This window comes from Podarcis liolepis (assembly GCF_965112155.1).
Source record: "Podarcis liolepis genome assembly, chromosome: 5".
Classification (NCBI taxonomy): Eukaryota; Metazoa; Chordata; class Lepidosauria; order Squamata; family Lacertidae; genus Podarcis; species Podarcis liolepis.
Genome location: NC_139556.1, coordinates 55,791,965 through 55,809,299, shown reverse-complemented (window position 1 = coordinate 55,809,299; position 17,335 = coordinate 55,791,965). Strand labels below are relative to the sequence as shown.

General features: G+C 43.8%; 1 protein-coding gene across 4 annotated transcripts in view; it reads left to right on the top strand.

Moving 5' to 3' along the window:
* Positions 1-17,335, top strand: part of MXI1 (MAX interactor 1, dimerization protein) — an 89,170-nt gene that overhangs the window by 14,860 nt on the left and 56,975 nt on the right. For 3 of the 4 annotated variants that reach the window (XM_083505022.1, XM_083505021.1, XM_083505020.1), the window contains exon 2: positions 7,643-7,775. In XM_083505022.1, the coding sequence (XP_083361148.1) occupies positions 7,643-7,775 (133 nt within the window). Of the gene's footprint in view, positions 1-6,287; positions 7,208-7,642; positions 7,776-17,335 lie in introns of those variants that run through there. The other variant, XM_083505023.1, reaches the window with a different exon arrangement.

The window sequence follows — 17,335 nt, the reverse complement described above, 5'->3', positions numbered from 1 at the left end:
TTATCAATGCACATGTTAGTGACAAGCATTGCTTCAGAAAGAGTGACTGACATCCAACTAAGTAATACTTAAGAGAATTGTTTATTTCACTGGGTCTGCTCTAAGTATGATAAACACAGGATATTGCCCAGCGTCTCTGAAACCAAGTGCAGTTATTTCCATATATAAAGTTTGGGAAAGTGGTTTCATAAGAAAACACTTTTCTTTCATTATCTTAAGATAAACCAGAGCCTGCTTCTTCAGTTTGTGTGTTGGCAATTTGAGTTTGTGCTTATGAACAGGAATTTGCTATGGAGGTCCTTCCTTGGATTCAGGATCTTGTTAAGAGATGGAAGGGGTTGGGTGCTGAAGTGGCCATTAATAAGATGTAAACAGCCCCTTTCTTAAAAGGTCAAGTGGGAGGAGGCAGCCCATTGGTGTCAAAGCTGCCAATTGGCATGCAGTGAAATCCAAAGAATGAACTGACAAGGACATCATTACCCATAAAAGGTGCTCTCTTCTTCTCCCTGACTGTGACCTGATCTGTACTTCTTGAGGGTATTCTGGCTTTCCATTTGATGGTTACTTTGCTGTGGTGTGTGTCTTGTGATACGAGAGGTTTTTAACAAGCTGTCACAAGACTTTCCAAGGAAATGATGAGAAGTTCATTTAAAGGGGGGGGGCTGCATTATTTGCCGTGGTTGAGGTTTACAGAAGAAAGCTCAACCGAAAAGTTGATGTGAGAAGTAAAATTCCAAAATACCTCCAAACAACGCCCCTCCTCCACAGCCTAACTGTGTTTTCTGGGTGTGGGGGGAAATATAGCACTTTTGCTAAGCAAATTTTACAGCCCTTATTTCCTTCAATCTCAGAAAACTCCTAAAATGGCCCCACTTTCCAGATGAGGAGCTGAGCTTGAAAGGCAATTGTTTACATACAGTTCCTGGGGGGGGGGGGTTATGGATTAGTGAGCATTATGGGACACCCTGATGTAGCTTTGAACCTTTCACTGATGGCATGAACATTTTGGCAGATAATTCCTACTCACTGGATTGTTGTTGTGAATCTTGCAACCACACCAGGGTGTAATTTGCTTATAGAAGAGGGATGGGCCCTCCAGATGTTGTTGGACTCCAGCCCCATCAGTCCCAGACATGGTTACCCTTGTTTTGGAAGGACGCTTTCACCCAGTCCGCACCTTGCATCTCTCAGGTCTGCGTCATGAGATGTTGAACCGTGTGCCCTGTTATGGAACTGAAGAGAAAGGCAATAGTGGACACTTTGACAGAAGACTGTTTTGCTCATTTAGTAGGAGAGTGACTTTCTGCAGTTAAGACCTGTCCTAGAAGACAGTCATGAAACTGGATGGCAATCACCTACAGTCTGTTTTACAGGGTACTAAATGCCATCTTATTTGTAACCCACTCTTCTGCCAAAGTAATCAGACAACCACCCCACCCTTGATAACATTTTTTCTATGCATTGTGATAATTTGCCGTGCCCTATTGGTGAGATCAACTTCTATGTGTTGGGGTGCATAGAACCCAATGCACTTCGGCTCCTACAACATGATCTGTACACGGGAAATAGGGCACAGGTTCATGCCAGTCTATGTGCTCAGTGCATGGTGATCAGGCATGCCAAGGGGCAGGACCAGATGGCACAATTACATTTGGCCCCTACACACAAATAAAATGCTATCTGCACAAGGCGACAGAGGTGGTGATTCCCAAGTGGTCTCCCTTCTAAGCACTGCTCAGGACCAAACCCTCTCAGCTTTATCACTAGAACTCTTCATATTTTCTGGGCTAAGGAATGCAGACCAACATTTGAAAATCCTAATCAAAGATATAGGCTGTGTACACACCAAACATTTAAAGGATCCCCTGACAAGAATCTTGGGAACTGTAGTTCCCTCCCTGAAGTGCTACAACTCCCAGTACCCTTAAACTATAGTACCCAGGATTATTTTGGGGGTGTTTTACATTTTTAGCCATAGTTTTCTCCTCCCTTGATGCCCCCAACTCTTGCTGAAATTATAGACTTTTAGAAGACTGTCTGGAGCGGGCAGTAAGGCATGCACCAACAGTGATGTGCTTTCGGCTCTTGTTGAAAACTCACTTGTTCTCCTTAGTTTGGTTCTTTGGGTGGTGTCATATTTATTTTTGAAGTAAAAAGATCTGAATGGTGTTGCATTTTATATTGTTGTGGGTTGCCTCGAATGTTTTGAATAGAAGGTGGCATATAAATGCATTGAATAAATAAATATTTCTCAGCTCAAGGGCTACATGCCTTCATGGACAACGCTCCAGGAGTTGCATGCCAGTGCTGGGCAGGGCCAGCAAAAGCAAGCAGAGCTATGGACTCTTACCTTTGTTCAGCTGGGTACTTTCCTGCAATGAAGATTTATGACATTTATACCCCGCCTTTCTTCTGTCATGAACCCCAAGGCAGCTTACGTGTGGTTTCCAGGGAGTCACCTATCCACGTGTCTACGCACAATACACTGTGTACACACTGTGCACCTTTAAAGCACATTCTTATCTTCAAAAAATTCTGGGCAGTTGTTTACCCCTTGCAGGGTTAGAATTCCCAGCAACCCTCAAACTACAGTGCCCAGAATTCTTTGAGGGAAAGAATGTGCTCTGAATGTGCTTCAAAGGTATGAGTCTTTTATCCAGGCACACGAGATGGACACATTCCGGCCAGGCAAAAGCGCAGGACTGGAGTGTAGGCTTGGAGAACCTTATATAGCTCCTGGGCTCAAGGCTTCCCACCCTTGTAGGGGATCTTGTCCAAGCTCCTGCTCGATGCAGGGCACAGTCCTGGGTTGTTTTGAGTTTGCCCAAGCCACATTCCTGCAGGTATGTTAGGAGCTTTCTATGAAATACTAAATAAATAACTAATTCACTTGCCCAGGATCCTAGAATTGCACGATCCACTTGTGATTCTTCCTTTACTGTGTACCCACTATACTTTTAAAGAACATTCAAAGCACATTTCCCCACTTAAAAAATAAAATAAAATAATCTCCAGCTTTGCTAACGCAAGGATTACTGCATACTATATTCCTTTGCTTCTTCCTTCTGTCTTGCAATTAGGGCTAGAGCCATGCCTGAAGAACTGCTAGCGTTTATATTTTTGCAGAGAGAACAGCTGTGCTTCTCTGTCCCTACAGTTTTTGGGACAACCTGAGATCCTTTACATGAAGCCTGGTCTAACTTAATTAAGGCTGCAATCCTATGCACACTCACCTGGGAGTAAAAGGTATAGGTACCCCTGCCTGTACGGGCCAGTCATGTCCGACTCTAGGGTTGTGCGCCCATCTCACTTAAGAGGCCGGGGGCCAGCGCTGTCCGAAGACACTTCCGGGTCACGTGGCCAGCGTGATGAAGCTGCTCTGGCGAGCCAGCGCAGCACACGGAAACGCTGTTTACCTTCCCGCTAGTAAGCGGTCCCTATTTATCTACTTGCACCCGGGGGTGCTTTAAAACTGCTAGGTTGGCAGGTGCTGGGACCGAACGACGGGAGCGCACCCCGCCGTGGGGATTCAAACCGCCAACCTGATGATCGGCAAGTCCTAGGCACTGAGGTTTTACCCACAGCACCACCCGCGTCCCTTACCTGGGAGTAAGACGCATAAAACACAGGAAGTCTTACTTCTGAATAAGGAAACATGCATAGGATTGTCCTGTACTTCTGCACAGCATGTCCTCCCCATCATTCTTTCTTCAACTATTACCAGTGCTTTTTTTCGGGGGGGGGGAACGCAGGGGTACACATACCCCTAAACATTTTGTGAATCTAAGTTTGGCCTCATTGAGGGGCAGTATTTCAATATGAGTAGGAAAATGAGAGTACCCCTAAACATTTTTTTAGAAAAAAAGCACTGACTATTACAAATTGCAGACATTGTCTTTCCATCATGTGCTCAGCAGTTCTGTGTGCCCCCTTCTCTCTCTCTCTCTCTCTCTCTCTCTCTCTCTCTCTCTCTCTGTGTGTGTGTGTGTGTGTATGTATGTGTATGTTTACCATCCAGTTTGCTGAAGAGTTCAGATCACCTGAAAAGCTGGCTAATTTCTTTATGGCTTTCAATTTGTTCCTAATAAAAGTATGATGTTACTCTTGCTTTTGTGTGACAGTTTATGCTGCATTTTTTGTTAGCCTAGGTGGCTCAGTTTATAACTTCTAATGTTTTTCTTTTCTTTGTTTTTATTTGCTGATGTTTGATTAGCCGAATTTTAATCAACCTGCAGAACAGGTTAGTTCAATCTGGCCTATTACTGCATTTCTAGAGTGGCAACAATGGCAGCACCAATAAAAAGGATGGGGGGGGGCACAGAAACAGAAAAGTGGACTTCTGAAATTTATTTCTATAACAGGATTTAGATACTTAATGATCCAAACCTGTAAGCAGCTTAGCTAAAACATCTACATTAAAATTACCAATAAAATCAGATGTTAAAAAAGGTTAAGCTGAAAAAATTAAAAACAGAAATAAAACCAGCACTTAAAAATATGAATTGCAAACATATTAAAATATATGCCTGGGTAGCTTGTTAAACAAACAAATAAACAAACAGTACAGCAAAAGCTCTTGCCTAATATCAATGAGCAGGGAATTCCGAAGTGTACATGCTGCCACACTGAAGAATAAAACTTGAGGGTGAGAGTGAGCTTTCTCCTTACATTACAGTGGTACCTCGGGTTACATACGCTTCAGGTTACAGACTCCGCTAACCCAGAAATAGTACCTCGGGTTAAGAACTTTGCTTCAGTATGAGAACAGAAATTGTGCTCCGGCAGCATGGCAGCAGCAGGAGGCCCCATTACCTAAAGTGTTGCTTCAGGTTAAGAACAGTTTCAGGTTAAGAATGGACCTCCGGAACGAATTAAGTACTTAACCCAAAGTACCACTGTATATTGAAGAGAAATGACAGTATTTTTCACGTTAACACTCTCGTCCTAAACCTATTTTCTCTTAAGTAAGGCTGCAATTCTAATCCTGTTTACCTGGAAGTAAATTCCATTGAATTCAATAGGGCTTATGTATAAGTAGCCATTGGTTAGGCTTGTGCTGTTAGTCCAATTGATTTTGATGGAATTAGCTTTCAAGTAGTAAGCCTGCTTAGGGTTTCAGCCTTCTTTTAATTTTCAGTTGATTATTTGGGAATAATCTGAATATGAAAAGTGCATCTCCTTGAAATAATTACAGGGGCCTGGCAAAGTGGTAGGGGGTGGATGAATGAAAGGACCACTTGTGAGAAGGGTGCATGCTTGCTTTCCATCAACCATTCCTCTGCCCCCACCAATGAAATAACCAGGGATCTTTGATCACCAGTCAAAAATTAAAATACTTGATAACGCTGGCCAGCAGCAACAAACCACCTATCAGACTGGCATGGAGACAAATCAGCCCTCCTAAGTGGGAGCCTTTCATGCAAACAGAGTGGGCAGTTCTAGGCTGAGATATTCCTGTCCTGATAAGACTCCAGAAGCTGAGATTTGGCAGTGCTGATTCTGAATACGTTTGACCTTGTGCTTTTTACACCACCTCGGGTGGATTAACAGCAGGGTCCCCATCCAGACTAACCCTCCTACTACCGCGTTTTTACCGGACAGCTCTGCCACATAGGGAACATGAGGTGAAGGATTGTCGTCCAATCAAAAATGTGTTTACCTCGAAATAAGTCCCACTGATCTCAGCGAAACTGACTTCCGGCGTCTGCTCGAAGAGTTGCAAGAGCAGAATTTTGTAGTTTTGACGGAAGGCATGAAAATGCTTTTTAAAAAATAAAAATAAAAGCAATGCAGAACATATGCAGTCTTGTAATGTCACCCCCTCCCCATACACACACATTTGTGCCACAATTCCGTGCACACCAACTTGGGAGCAAGTCCCACTGAAATCAGTGGCGCTTACTTCCGAGTAGATCCAGATAGGCTCTGGCTCCTAAGCTGTTCTGTGCAAGTTAGTGGCTTAATTTGCACAAAGTGCGAGTGACACTTTAAAATGCAAGCGATTTCCCTCAACGAGCGTCTTGGCGGAAAGAAACTCGCCTGCATCACTCAAAAGGTCTCACTGAGCCTAGATCTCGGATTTTGTTAAGTGGGGAATAAACGGGGAAGGGGCTTCCCCCATTCCCAGCCCCCCCCCCAAGAAACGCAGGGGTGCAACGGGAAGGAGAGTGGGCGAATGAAGCCCGCCTGCTTCGGCGATGATCGCCTTGCTGCTGCAGCCGCTTTCGTCCAGCCACGAAAGGGTGCGCGCAACGCGGAAGGCAAGAGGCTCCCACAATGCCATTGCTATTGCTGCTCCTGTGCACGCTCCCCGCCCTTGAAGGGGGAGCGCAGGCAGGGAAACTACATTTCCCAAGCGGCCCCGCGGCGGAGTCTTCTCGTGTGTGTGTGTGAGTGCGTGCGCGTGTGTGAGTGTCCCCTCCCCCCGCCTCCCATGATTTCTAACCAGAGGTAAACAAACTGTGAAAGAGGCAGGGACCTACAGGATCTGCTGCAGGAGGCGGAGAGAAAACGGCCGCCAGATCCCCGGGAACAGGGCTTGGACCATGGATGCAGGGGCAGCCCCGAGGTGGAGAGGGAAGGTGTAGGGTCAAGGGAAGGAGCGGGCAGCGGCGGCGAGCAAGGATGCAGGACTAGCGGGGCAAGGCTGACGGAGAGGTCGGAGGAGGGATCGATGGTGGGACTCGGAGTGTAGGGAGGGGAAGGCGCGGGGCAAAATCGGCGGAGAAGGGGGGAAGAGCACCCGAGAGCCAAGGATCAGGACTGGGGGGTCGCGGGCAGGATCGGTGCTCCTTGACCAGGGGATGAAGAAGGGGGGTAGGAGACTGAGCGCCAGGCTCTCGAGGTAGGAGGATGTGGGCAGGGTCCAGGGGCAACTACGGCAGGAGTTGTTAGATCCTCTCCATTTCTTGGTCTCGCTGATCAAACTTCCCGGAGGCATCAGAAGGGACCCCCCAGCCCCTTAGTACCGCCTCGCCTGCTGCCCTGTGCCCGTCCCCTCCCGGTAAGAGGAAGCGGAGTTGTTGCCACCCTTGCTGTAAAAGGGGAGAGCGGGGAGTCCTTCCTCTCAACTCTCCAGGAGAAGATCTAAGAGTGCCCAGGGGCTGGCAAGCGGCCTCATCCAGCTCAGGGGCTATGGAACGGGTGGAGATGATTAACATCCAGCGCCTTCTGGAGGCAGCTGAATACCTGGAGCGCAGAGAGAGAGGTAACTGGATTGAGGAAGGGGGTGGGGATTGGAGTGACACGTCCCCCATAAGGGGGAATTGTTCTCTCTCTCCTTTTTAATGAATGGGGTGTTTGGGGAGGGCTTGGGGAAAGGGGGGATTGCGAGCAGGCTCACATGCTGTAGATAAACAGGGTGGAGAGATGCCCCCCCCCCCCAAATGGCAGAGACTAGGCACTGCTGGCATGCCATCCCAAGCATTTGCCTGCTATGTTCTGGGCTCTCCCTCGGACAGGTGGCTTGTTGTCTGTAGCCCCTGTGTCCCGTCAGAGTTCTTTGTGGTTTGAAGCCACTCCCTGAGGACTTCTCTCTGGGCTCGCTGAAGCTTCCTGCCTAAGTCCATGTGTCCTTGGAACCTACTGTTTTGTACCCTCTTGACTGACCCTTCTCTTTCCCGTTTGCTGGTGATTTCTGCAGAGTGTGAGCATGGGTATGCCTCGACCTTCCCCTCCATGCCGAGCCTCGGACTGCAGGACCCAAAGCCACCGCAGAGGCTGAGCCGGGCAAGAAAGCATAGCAGCGGAGGGAGCAGCACGGGCACTGCTAACAGGTACCAATTGCAGGGAGTAAAAAAAAAAGGGGGGGCTTTTGTGATCCTTTGTAAGCCCATCAGGAACAATAGGCTGTATTTTGCTTGCAACTTCTGGGGATTCAGTTTCCTTTTCTCTGCGATCTCACTTCCTCTCAGTCCTTGATAATCTGTAGGCTCGTGCCTTTTAATAGAAAAATTTCCCAACATGCTGTTGTGGTAGCTGGCTCTTTAAATCCAGCAGAGCGAGCTGGCTATGTAATGCCTCAGCTTCTGCAGGTTGTGCCATGCTGCCTTTTATGTAACTTTCCATCCTTCATTCTCACTGAAGGCTTTTCTAAGCAAGGATGATTTTGCTCTAGGGAAACTAACCTTGGTTTTGAGCCTGATCCTATGCATGTTACCTCTGAAATGAGTCCCACTGTGTTCCGTGGAGCTTACTCCTTGGTAAGTTTGTTAGGATTGCAGCCTAAATATTGTTTTGGAGAGTGCATATGTACCTGCAGTTCTAGATCTAGCCATATTTGCTGAAACATTTCCTAAAGAAATTATAGGTGCCCCTTGATGTACTTTTGCTTTGTGTTACTTCTGTGTTGTAGTAGTATGACCACATAACACTAAACTACCTACCTCTATGTGAATGGCTTGCTAATAGGGTAATGTAGAAACCTGCTTTGTATGCCTCATGTGGTATGCATTATGCAGTAGTGAGTTGTCAACAAGTTCTTGCAATCTCCCCCCCCCCCCCAAAAAAAGACCTGTACAGTTCTTTTCAATAAAGATAATATTTCTGAAGCCTCGTGGACTGCTTTAGTTGGAAGGTTCACTTGTAATTTGATTTTGGTGGTTGCGTTTTAGTGAAATAAATTCATTCTATTGCTGTCTGTTGAATATACTTAAACCAACTTGTCCAAAGTTACCCAAGTGGTGCGTAATCATTCACTTCTTTAAAATGTTTGTGTTTGTGTGTATTGAAGTTATTTTAGAACCCATTTTGTAGAGACATGAAGTTATTAAAGCTAAACAATGCCCTCAGAATGAGCCATATTCACAATTTCTGCATAGATGCCATTTTAGTTGCATGATGTGTCAGACAACATGCAGATTTGCCTAAAAATAATTTTGCCGGCTTGTTTGCCAAAAAGTCGCAGGAATTTTGTCCTGGGTTGTGATAACAGAAAATAATAATAATAATAATAATAATAATCCAAGGAAGACCCCAGATTTAAAAGGGCAGGAAGTGGACAGACTTTGGAAGGGATCCTGAGGGTCATTAGTTTTACTTACACACACACACACACACCCCACCCTATACCCGTAGGTCTCAGGGTGTTTCAAAAGATAAAATTACAATATAAAAACCCAAAATACAAAATCAAAATATGAACAAAAACAGCTGAATAACCACCCCAAAACACATAAAACAGTTAAAAACAATTAAAAAACAATTAAAAACAAGACACAATTGAAAAGCAGTTTAAAAGAATGTAAACAGTAGCATCTGCTGGGCAGCAGCAGTCCTTTTGTAGTCTATCAGGCCTGTCCTGGGCCTGGTAGAGAGGCAGCAGCAGGACCCCCTGCAATGCAGGAATATGCACTGTCCCTTTTCAGGTATGGGGTGGATGTCCAAGGACAGGGAATGTAAAACATAGCAAATAGGGGTAAGTGGAAGCTGCTGATGGAAGGAGGGAAGGAACCATGAGTAAAAGTAAGCAAGGTGTGAGGTGAGAGAACTGCTAAAAAGACAGAAGAGGCAGAGATAAAGAAGGCTGCAAATCTAAGAGCCCATCTTTTTGCATGCTTATTCAAAAGTCAGTCCCATGAATACAAGGAAGGTTACTCCTTGGTTTGTCCCCCTCCCACTTCCAGAGCTCTGTGGTCATAGAATGTTCTGGAGTAAAATCTTGAGCAGAGTTCATGGGCATAATTGGTGATGAGTTTTCAGTGTGCTTTCTGTTTTCTTGATGGCATTTCTGTTACTTCCTGGTGTTGACTTTATTGGTGGGGTGGGAAGGACTCAAACAGTTCTAAATTGAAGAGCACTTCAACATACAAGCCTGTGTGTGGTTAATATAAAAGTGTATTAATAGGTGAGGAGGGCTGAATTTAGAAGAACTGTTTCTAACTGTTGAGGCCTTCGCCTATGTTTTCTGAATCTCCAACAAGCCTCAAAGCATATAAAATAATGTACAGGGAGTGTTTTTGTTCCAGGAAGAGGAATTTCACTTTACTAGAGCTGGAGTAGTGATTACTTCACAAAATTCCTTACTTAGTAGGGTAAACGTAGTATTTGACACCATTGAGATTATTTGCCATGAAGAAGCTGTTGTTTTTCTGTGTTTGCATCAGCAGTAGGACAACAGGGGGTATATATTGAGTATATATACTGAGTGTCAGGATTCCCAGCACTTGAAGCATTCATTATCACAGTAACTTCATAAAAAACAAACAAACCCTGTGGGCTGGACAGGCATAAAACTAAATTTATTTTTCACCAGCCTGCTTCTAATACCAGAATTGCACTGGATTTGTGGGTAGGGAGAATCATGATTTGATGGAATACAGGGAGTTACAGCAGGGGACAAAAATTTAGTTCTGCTTGTCAATGTGCACCTTTTGTTGTAAAAAAATAGAACCTACCATTTTAGATTCACATGACTGCACCATTTGCACGAGTCACTGTGGCTGCCCCTACCATGTTTAGTTTGGCCTGCACTCTTCCCTTAGTAGTGCCATACAGAATTGTGTGCTGTATTCTTCATATGACGTATGCTATGCTGTGCTTCTACCAAGCTAAGATGGTAATTAGCAGGGCATGAATAAGGTGGTGAATGAAGCAGGCTGGTGAAAAATCTGCTGGTTTCCATGAGATGGAGGTATAATTTTGTGGCCCCCTACTTGTAAGTTATTTTTGCTGTGGCATTTCCCCCGAGCATTGTTTGTTTATTTGTTCTGATTTTTTTTTTTACTGCTTTCATATTTTTTAAAAAAAGCCTAAGCAGTGTTCAACATGGTGCTTTAAGTTTAAGGCATGGAGCTGTGCCCTAAAACATAACATGAGAATATGACCCACAGATACTAAAAGCAGGATAAAAATGTAAACACATCAGAGGGGGAGAAAGATATAAGAAGGAAAAGAAAAGGGAAAAAAAATCAGGAAAGGCCGGGGGGGGAGGGGGAGAGATGTTTTTAATAAAGTGCCTAAAGCAGGTAACTGACAGTGTCTTGAGGATCTCAGAATAATCATTTGGCAATGTTCTCCATTGGAGATACCTGAACTGTCAAACGTCACATCATAGTGCCTGTAGATTATGGGGTTCTCTGCTTAGCCTAAGCAGCAATGGTTATAAGAAAATTAGTTTCCATTTACAAAAGGAATACTGATATTCTCTGGGTGCTGCATGTACAGCTAGATTCCAGGCCAGAGAACTGGCCTACGACTGCTTTCATATGTAATGCTAAGCTATGATGGCTGTTTTTGTGAAACCCAACTGCTCACAAATTGCATGCAACCTGAGCACTCCTGCTTTGCGTCTCCCTTCCAGCAGCAGGGAAACAAACCATGGAGCATCTGGTTCAGCTTTATCTCTGCACCTGCAATCCTGGACTGTTTGACCCATGACTGCAGGTTCAGACACAGCTTTAAGCCAGGCAGCTCCTGCACAGTATGGTTTAGCTAACCATCCTTAATGGTTTAACCTTGTATGTGAATGCAGCCTTTGCTTTGTTGGGTGACACCTCTGCACGTTTTCAGCCCCTATGAAATATACTCTTGTCGTGTCCTTATTCTGGACATTCACTATTTTCATTCTTATTTGTTGTGACCGGGGGTCGGGGTTGAATTTTCAGTTTTGTACACGGATGTCATTTTGTCCCATTATAACTGAAGGGGTGGTTAACGCGTCTGCTCGCCTAGCAGTTACTCATTTCAGCCGTGCACGCCAAAGCTGTGCTTCCCCATGTACTGCTCCTGAACAACCCTGAATTGTTTCAATAGGACTTGTGTGGGAGTGGAGTCTGGTGGATTGCAGCTTCGGTGGCTCTTCAATAGCCAAAGCATTATTGCATGCACAGGAAATCAAGAAAGCCGCATGCATGCAGACGGATGCTTTTTCCAACATATAATCAGGTTAATGAAGTTAAAATGGTCTGTTGTGTAATCCCTCAGTCTAACAGGGTTCATGAAAGGATACGGCAAATTGAGGCTGAGAGCACCAGTGGCTGTTAGTAGGCAAAGTCAGGAGGTGCAGCTTCACACCCAGCTTGTGTAGGAAAGTGGAAATGGACAATTCGGAGAGAGTTGCTCTGTAACAAAACTTGTGGCATCTCTGAAACATCTAATACAGTGACTTGATGCTGAGTAAGGTAGAGTAAGTAGAGTGCTATGGTATTTTGGTCCGTAGGCTTGACTATTTGTGCTGCAATCCAATTCATGCTTTTATTTTTAGAAGAGCACGTTGAGCTGTCATCATTGTGGGAAGATGCTCGTTAAAGGGACAGAAGGCAAAAGTGGGCCTTGCTAGGATTTAGAATTAAGGTTTGTGAGGGGACCGCTTTCCCCTTGGCTCCTTTTCTCTCCTTATACCACCAGGCAAGGGCCATATCCCCTATCATCCTATACAGGTCCTGGCTCTTCCAAATTAATTTGAGCTGTATGGAATTTCCTTCAGAACCAATGGTGCAATATTAAGCATATTTATAGAGACATGGCATTTCTGAGCACGGAATTTAGGTCCTGTTGATTTAAGACTTGCTCCTAAGTAGACATGCATGAAGACTGGCTTCTAGCTTCTGAACAGAACAATCTCCTTTCTATGAATGTACATGCAAAGTGAACCCAAATTTCTATACTTCCAGCCACACTGTTTTTGAATGTCTGGGGCCTGATTTTAAGTAGTTTTAAGTAGCGCTGAGCCAAAATGGGAGATGAGCACTGAGTTTCATGAACATTTTCTCTCTGTGAGAAATGTGCCTCCCTTTTCTGGACAATTTTGCACAGCCCTTTGTGAAAGGGTATGAAACTCCTTGCAAGGTGTTAGGTATGTAGAGGTGGGGAGGCATCCCTATTGCTGAGGCACAATTGCTGCTCCATTGCAGCAGTTTAGTTACATGTAGTTGATTTCATTAGGGCAGGATAGGGGTGCACATCTGAACATAGTTGTACACAAGGCTTATTGTGACAGCACTCACTGGTACAGAGTACTGGAACCTCTTACCTTGGCCATCCTTAGCAGCCATTTTGTGATGGTACTCCAAGCACTTTTATCAGTGCAGAATATGCATACCAGCATCTCTCTTCTTCTTTTTCTTCTCTTTGCATAGGAGTATCCTATTGAAATCAGTGCAGTGGAAATGGTTAGTGTCTGCATCTGAATCCATATTCCTATGTGCTGTCTGTCCTAGCTCATGCCGTGCAACAAGAAAAGGAGGGACATTTGCTGTGTAATGATGGCATATGATGAAATTGCCTAGTGAAGCAAGTTGGGGACCAACAAGCTGGTGGCCTGAGCTTTAGGCATGCATTCTCTCTTTCCTTGTGCTCCTTCAGTATGAGGGCAGTGGGTAAGCTTCATTTGCCCTTGCTGAAATCATCGTATGTTCAAATGTGGCTGTGCGATGACTTCGTTCTGTTCACAGTGTGTGATCCCTAGTTAGCTAGAATTGCATAGTGAAGAAGCCCTTCCTATATATATATATATATATATATATACACACACACACACACACACATACACACATATAAAAACAATAGGAACAATGGCAATGAACAGGAGGCATGGAAGAAGGTAGGAGGTTTCTTGCAAACTTTTTGCCCCCGTCAAAATGCAGAGCTTGCTTTTGAAATAAAAAACATTTGTGAAAACCTGGCACAGCACTGTTTTTAGTGTCATGTTTCCCAGATGAGCCCTGAAGCTCTTTGCAAAATCTAGGCCCAGTCAGAAAAGTCAATTGCTGTTTTGCTATGTTTAGGCAGTATACAATTCAGTGGTTTCAGTTTGTAGGGTGTGCTGCCCCCCCCCCTTGTTTAGAAAGAGAATTGGCAAGGCTGCTGGCATTTTCTTAAGTACATGCTGTGGAGTGGCAACACAGAACATAGTGATAATGTTACACAAATAAAGTTACTTCCTTATTGCTGCTAGCGCCATTAGGGGATATGAAAATCTCTTATGTAGGATTATTTTATGCAAGTTTAGTTAGAAGTACTGTATTTACTCGAGTCTAATGCCCCATCAAATCTAACGCACACCTGTTTTCAGAACCTTGAAACAACTAAAAAAAGTTGGCAAATGTAAATGTGCCACCGAATGTAATGCACACCCTAATTTTCGCAACATACTTTGGCCAAAAAAGGTGAGCATTAGATTTGAGTAAATACGGTAATTCTTACTGATTTCAGAAGTGCTAATTCACATTTAAGTGTACAGTGGATTTGAACCTCAATTGATTTTATTTTAGCCACTTATAACCCATCTCTCAATTCAATAGATTCATAAAGTGGCTTATAAAATAATGGAAGGCCAAAAAATTACATAATCCATACAAAAAGTAACATAAAATGGCAACATAAAACAGTGGCATTGTTGTTGTTTGTTAAAAGCCTGGATAAATGCATATGTTTTGGTTTGATATATTTTTGTTGTTGCTTGTTAAAAGCCTGGAAAAATGCATATGTTTTGGTTTGATATATTTTTAAAAGCCAGTTACCCCCCAAGGTCCTGATCCTGCAAATGTTTTCATGAATTAAACTGCTGAAGTTTCTTCTCTGATGTGTTAAGGCTTGCACTGCTTATCTGATAGGATATTTTTGTCTGTAGAAATTGAGGATATTTTTGTCTGCATGAAATGAGGCATATGGACACTGATTATCAAAAGATCTTTCCAGATTGTTTTAAAATTTATTCATGAGGATCATCATAATGGAAAGGTCCTCCCAGATCCTTTGCTCTATACTTGTTTTGTTGTAATGGATTTGGGTTTTTTTGTTTTGGTTTTGGTTTTACTCCCAGAAGCACCCCTTATTGGTCTTTTTTCAGGTTTTAATTCTGATTGAATTTCTCTTTCTTCTGTCCTTTTTTCTGTTTTAACCCTTGATTTCTGGTAAATGAAATACAGATGTTATTGAATCATTTTGAATTCTGTAAGGGCTTGTTCATCTCTCTCTCTCTCTCTCTCTTTTAACCTGAGTACACAAACTACCAGAATTTAAATAGCAAATTCCATGTGTTGTGCCATCAGTTGTGGATGATTCATTCCCATTTAAGTGGCTGGGCTTCCCTGCAATAAACAGAAGTGGGACCAATCCTTTTTCAGTCACCATTTCTGTGCACGCTGCAGAGAAACCTAACCATTTAAATGCCCAGGTACCGTTTAGAACTGATGGCACGGCTAAAGTAGTTTGGCATTTTTTAAAATGTAGCATATGTCCACATTTAAAAAGTAAAGTGTGAATGGCTCTGAAGCTGTGTTTCCAAATATATATTTGCGGATGCGTTTTATATATGGTGCACACGAATGTGTCACTGTTGTGTGCAGTGTGTCCCGAGTTCATTACACACGACTGAATTCTGACAGATAACTGAGCCACAGTATACAAGACGAACGTGATTGCAGGTGGCATTGAGATGCCAGCGACGACGTGGGGTTGTGTGCAGTGTCAGCTGTGCTGGGATACTCCTGATTTTATGGATTTAGAGATCTACCTTCTGACTCTTCTCTCCCCGCCTCAATGTATTGGAGCTGCAACAACATATGTAGGATGTAGGCCTCTTAAACTCTTTTGCAGGGCTGATATTTTTAGAATACGCAGACCACATACATGGGATGTTGTCCAGTACCTGGTAATATCTAGGAAGTGCAAATACTTGGGGATAGAGAGAGTTTAATTATATGTGCCAGATTTGTGTGATACAAAATACCTGTTTTGCCTGAACTCCTATCCCAGAACCCTGTGGCAAAGGAGAGGCTTGCAGTAGGCGATGCTTTTTGACAGAACTGGGCTGCTTACTTCTGCATGTATATTGTTCTTCCTGTTTGGCCAAGAAAATAGGGGTGGTGTATATATTGTGGAACTATATGTTGGCTCCTTTCACTAGATTCTAATCCAAATGAAATCCAGCTTGAAAGCACTTGGATTTCAGCTGCTGCCTAACCAGATGGACTTAATATTTTGGTTATGCGGCAAGATGACTTGGTCTTTCTGTTATTCTGACACTTCTGAAGCTTAGCGACTGCTTTAAAACCAGGTGCCTCTGGAGAACTGCTGTGCATTGCTGGCTTGAGAAAGCTGATTTGGTGGCCAAAAGTTTACCCATAGGAAAGATCACGAATGCAGCCAGTGTGGTGTAGTGGTTATAGTGTCAGGCTAAGACCAGGGAGGTTCAGGTTCAGATTCCCATGCCGCCACAAAGCTTGCTGGGTGATACTAGGTTGAATAATAGTGACTGGCCCAATAGGATTGCCATGAGGGGAAAGGAAAGGCACAGGACACCCTGTACAACTGCCTTGAGGTAGGATGGATGATATATTTAGCCTCAAGAGGTCCAACATGACCTCCTTTTAAGGTTTTATTAGCTACAGAGACCACAGCTTTCCTGCATGTCTGTAGACTGTCTGATATTCCTATCAGGCTGGTCGTAGGAGGCCAGCTGTGGGAACCGCCCCACACTTATCAGAAAGGGAGCTGTGTATTTCTTAGAAACTGAACACTGCTGTTGCTAGGTTTCTGGAGGAAGAGTTAGCACTATTTTTGTGGCTTTAGGTTTGTGCCTGCTTTATTGCAATCCTGGCTTCTGCTTCTACAGACTTTAATGCCATGAGATCTTTTTGCTGGAAAGGACCTGCAGGTCATCTAGTCCAACAACTGTCCTCTATAACCAAATGTTCCTAATGCAGTGGTGCTCTCCAGATGCTGTGGACTACAACTCCCATCACCTTTGAGCATGCAGCTCATGGGAGTTGGAATCTGAAACCTTTTGAGGGTACCATCTTGGCTACCCCTGCCCGAGCAGAGCACTCTGGTTGAGGACAGCAGGATCCAAGGTGCCTAATGAAAGAAGAGGTGCCTCTTACCTTAAACTAAAGACTATTAGCTTTTTTCAATACAGATAGTTGAAAATACACACAAGGCATGGTGAACAAAATTGCTTTGGAGTTATCACTGGTCTGACCCTGGTGATGTGTACATTCTGAGCATGAAAGCAAGCTTCAAGGTACTCTTGAAGTTGCCCTTGCAGTTTAGAAATATTACCTAAAGCCTTTTGGAATATGTGGATTTTATGAAAAAGTGTCTTTTCAACTTACCATGTTATGAAAATATTGAAAACTGCCCACAATAAGATACTTTATTTTATCTATAAAGCTGAGCAATATGTTTGAGTTGTTTTGTTTTTGTTCTGTAACTTTTATTTTATTACTTGTTATTGCAACTGAATATTGGTTTATACGGATTAGTAACATTGAAAAAGAAACACACACACCACAAAAGTATCTGAAATATTGCTCAGGCCTCTCCAAACCTGGGTCATAAATATCCGATACAGACACGTAGCTCTTTACTACCACCACCACCATGTCCAACCCTG